Genomic DNA, 3,736 nt, shown 5'->3' with positions numbered 1-3,736 from the left:
TGTCCACCATGTTGATTGCCAACCCCCTCTTGCCAAATCGCCCAGTACGCCCGATTCTGTGCAAATACGTCTCGTTGTCAGGGTTTCCGTCCTTGTCCACTGGCAGATCAAAGTTGATGACGACTGAAACTTGCTCCACATCAATACCTGGAAGCAGCAGTGAAGCCTATGAGCCAAAATCTACCTTAACCTGAATTAAAGAGGAGATCGCCAGTAAAATGACGGATACGTACCTCTAGCACAGACGTTGGTGGTAACGAGAACTTTCTCCTTGCCATCACGGAAACGTTCGATGACCGCTGCCCTCTGCTCCACCTGCATCTCTCCACTGAGCAGCGCCACCTGGTGGCCTTCTCTGGACAGCTCTCCTGCCAGCCACCCGGCGGTTTTCCTGGTCTGTGATGGCAAATCACATGGTCACGCATTACTCAATTCCTTATGGTTGTACTCCATAATAACACCCCAACATCAACAAATGATGTTCTACTTACGTGGCAGAAGATCATGGCCTGGGCGATAGTGATGGCTCCATAGATGTTGCACAAAGCCTGGAATTTCTCCTCCTTGCTGTTGCAGATGACATAGTACTGCTTGATGGTGTCCAGAGTTTCTTCCTCGCGCTTCAGTTTAATGATGTTGGGGTCGGGAACGATCCTCTTCGCAAAGTTCCACACGGTGTCTTCGAATGTGGCCGAGAACAGCAGCATCTGGCAAGTTTTAGGAAGCATCCTGAAAAAAATACAAGAACGGGTTGTAATGCTTCCTAAAATTTAACTTGATCCCAATGCTCTGAACGAACTGAAGACAATTAAAATATTTACACCTGTATTAAATGGGGTCTAGAATATAAATCAAACTGTATCCATTTTGTCAATAATTTGAGAAATGTATAAACATTTAGCCAGCTATGAGAAACCCCGTACCTCTGGATACGAATGCTCTGGTCTTGATGGCCCTGTGTGGCGATCATGACATCAGCTTCATCCAGAACGAACACCTTGATCTTCTTGGGGTCGATGAATTTAAGCTTTTGGCACCAATCCAAAACAGTCCCGGGAGTGCCAATGACGATCTGTTCCTGTAATTTCGTTCCCCGCTCCACTGGACCGAACCAAACAACACAATTAGAAGCTACTCCCGTGTAATAAACATGTAGTTATCTTGATAGCGACACCATGGGGTCAACAACTAAAAATCGAAGAATCGGGAAAACATCGAGCAGTAATCTACACGTTGCAGATAACGTTTCAGTAGAGAATTGCACGGTATAACAACTCCTAAAATAAGAGCTTACATTTGTTTCCTCTGATGGCATACACTAGCTGGACTTCAGGGTAAAATTTGCCCATCTGTTCGATGACCTTGCCCGTCTGCAGGGCAAGCTCGTATGTGGGGGACACACACAGACACTGGACACAGAGAGTGAGAGCGGCATTAACATTAAATCAGCTGAACTAAACTCATTGCATTCGATGCTTAGGATGCATACCTGAGGCCACTTGTTTTCGGGGTCCACGTGACTCAACATGGCCAGCACGAAGGCAGCCGTTTTACCCGTGCCTGACTGAGACTGAGCGATCAGATTCTGCGGACTGGACAGGAAAGGATATGATGCGTTTAACTCCGATCTCAACAGTCCCTCCAGTGATTTACAGTTTAGGTGATCTTAATGTCAAGTTTTTGGAGGATCCTGCATAATTCACCATTACATTTTTTTTTTTTTGCAATCCATTAAAGTTCACAATCGTCAGAAAAAGAAACGAGATTCACCCAACACCCGATTAAACTCGTCGGTTCATTAGTAGAGGTATTACAATGTATTACACAGCTCTCTTACCCTTCAAAACATGTAGTTCATCGTACAAGCCATTACATGCAAAATGGTTAAATCTAGTTGCCCTAGACTGTCAAGCATATTACTTTTTTCTCCAAACTGGCCACTAATGAAGAGAATGTAGATCAATCAATGATAAACCAGTTCTCTGAAACGGCTCAAAGGCACGTCTCATGCACCTTCAATTTAAAAACAAAGATGGAGGACAACACAAGAGTCAGAAATTGACAAATTCTGTCTAATATACCTAGTTCTTGTAAATTTACTTACTCACTTGGCTTTAATTGAGACTTAATTTCAGTGATATTTCAGTTTTTATATTTTCAATAGCACCAAAAATATGAACATCAGAATTTGATGAAAAACATTTGCGACATTAAACGCGTGTTATTGTTAATCGCGCTAACAAATTCTACAATCAACATTGCAAACATTCATAACAAAAAAAATTGAAATTTCTATTAAATGAGAAAAAAAACCCTTACGGTTCTGCAAGCATCATGGGCAACGCCGTCTCCTGGATTTTGGAGGGCCTGTTGAAACCCATGGCATACACTCCTTGCAGCAGCTGGGGTTTTCTAGCAAGAAATAAAGACGACTTCGAAGTAAACCACAGGAAGATGGCGTGCATCATTTGCATGGACCAAACAAGACAAACAGTATCGTGCTAGTCCTTTTAAAGCTGGAACACTGTCAGACTCACAGTCGTAGCTCTTCGAATGACTTGACGGAGTAGAGCGGAGAGCTCGGATCCCTCTGGAGGACTTCAACTTGATTGGTCGTGTTCACTAGATTACTGCGGATCAGCTTGTTCAGTAGTGACTGTGCTGCCTTGTCCTCTGCAATTCGGATCAGTTTTAGTTACCTCTCATGTGGAGAACATACACGTACTCAGACTGAAGAAAACAGTGATGGTTGTGCTGTAAACTTCACCTTTATCATCCTCCTCGGTCTTCTCTTTATCGTCTCCTTCAGTCTTTGCCCCTTGTTAATAAAACGTAAGGAAGAAAGTCAATCCCAGCATCATAATACAACTCCACAACACACAATATAAGAAAAACTTTAAGATTCATACAAGTTTTAATTCTCACCGTTTGCTTCAGCTTTCAGTTTGTCTTCTTTTTCGTTTATTTGCAAGCTACCTATCTGTAAACGATAACGAGCTTTACTGAGATCGCAAGGAAAGGGGCTCAATAAACACAGCCGAAATACAGATGACTTAAAGTCTCTAAAATATCAGTGCGGTTATACTGCACTCATATTATATTGCATTATTTAATTTGCACTCAGCATGCTATGCAATGTCACCGCGACACAAAAAACTTTATTGTATGGTTACATGCTTAACAAGCTAGTTATTGTGGTTCGTAAGATGTTTTATTCAATTATCCAGCTCTCTATAATTGTTATGATTGAGTTTGAGGTTGAAACCCACCGATTCCGCTGCGGCTTCTTGTTCATCGACAGCCTGGGCCCACGAGTCTGATGCCATGTCCTTAATCGTAAATAAAATATCTGTCCTTAAAAGCGGGAGTCGAAGATTTAACAAGGGACTGTTAAATCTAACTGCACCTAAAACCTTTGTAAAATTAAACGGAAAAGACGCGAAAGCAACAAATTCATACAATGGCGTGTATCGGTCCTCGCTGCTTATGGAGTGCGTCACTCTCACACCTTCGACCGGAAACAGGCTCGACTGCGCTTGGTTCCTCTTAAACGTTCCGCTGTACGGTAACATGCGTGACGTGAAACGACGACCACTGAAAAAAAATGCATAATCTCTACTTGTGCATAATGTAAAATTAATAATTATACATTTTATGGATGATAACACGCTTGTGTTATTATAATTAATATAATTATTATTGTTCATATTATTTATAAATAAACAATATAATGCAT

At 41.8% G+C, this 3,736-nt stretch overlaps 1 protein-coding gene across 1 annotated transcript in view; it reads right to left on the bottom strand.

Moving 5' to 3' along the window:
* ddx19b (DEAD-box helicase 19b) overlaps positions 1-3,529 on the bottom strand; it is a 6,740-nt gene extending 3,211 nt beyond the window's left edge. The window contains exons 1-11 of the mRNA XM_043252005.1: positions 3,270-3,529; positions 2,926-2,980; positions 2,768-2,818; positions 2,538-2,673; positions 2,320-2,412; positions 1,490-1,592; positions 1,295-1,409; positions 924-1,101; positions 492-729; positions 234-396; positions 1-147 (exon numbers count right to left, since the gene is read on the bottom strand). The exon at positions 1-147 is cut by the window's left edge and continues 45 nt beyond it. Of these exons, the coding sequence (XP_043107940.1) occupies positions 1-147; positions 234-396; positions 492-729; positions 924-1,101; positions 1,295-1,409; positions 1,490-1,592; positions 2,320-2,412; positions 2,538-2,673; positions 2,768-2,818; positions 2,926-2,980; positions 3,270-3,326 (1,336 nt within the window). The 5' untranslated portion in view covers positions 3,327-3,529. The remainder of the gene's footprint in view (positions 148-233; positions 397-491; positions 730-923; positions 1,102-1,294; positions 1,410-1,489; positions 1,593-2,319; positions 2,413-2,537; positions 2,674-2,767; positions 2,819-2,925; positions 2,981-3,269) is intronic.
* Positions 3,530-3,736: the final 207 nt, after the last annotated feature.

Source organism: Puntigrus tetrazona, chromosome 11, assembly GCF_018831695.1.
Source record: "Puntigrus tetrazona isolate hp1 chromosome 11, ASM1883169v1, whole genome shotgun sequence".
In the NCBI taxonomy this organism is placed as follows: domain Eukaryota; kingdom Metazoa; phylum Chordata; class Actinopteri; order Cypriniformes; family Cyprinidae; genus Puntigrus; species Puntigrus tetrazona.
The sequence above is the reverse complement of the archived record's forward strand: the minus strand, read 5'-3'. Positions and strand labels throughout refer to the sequence as shown.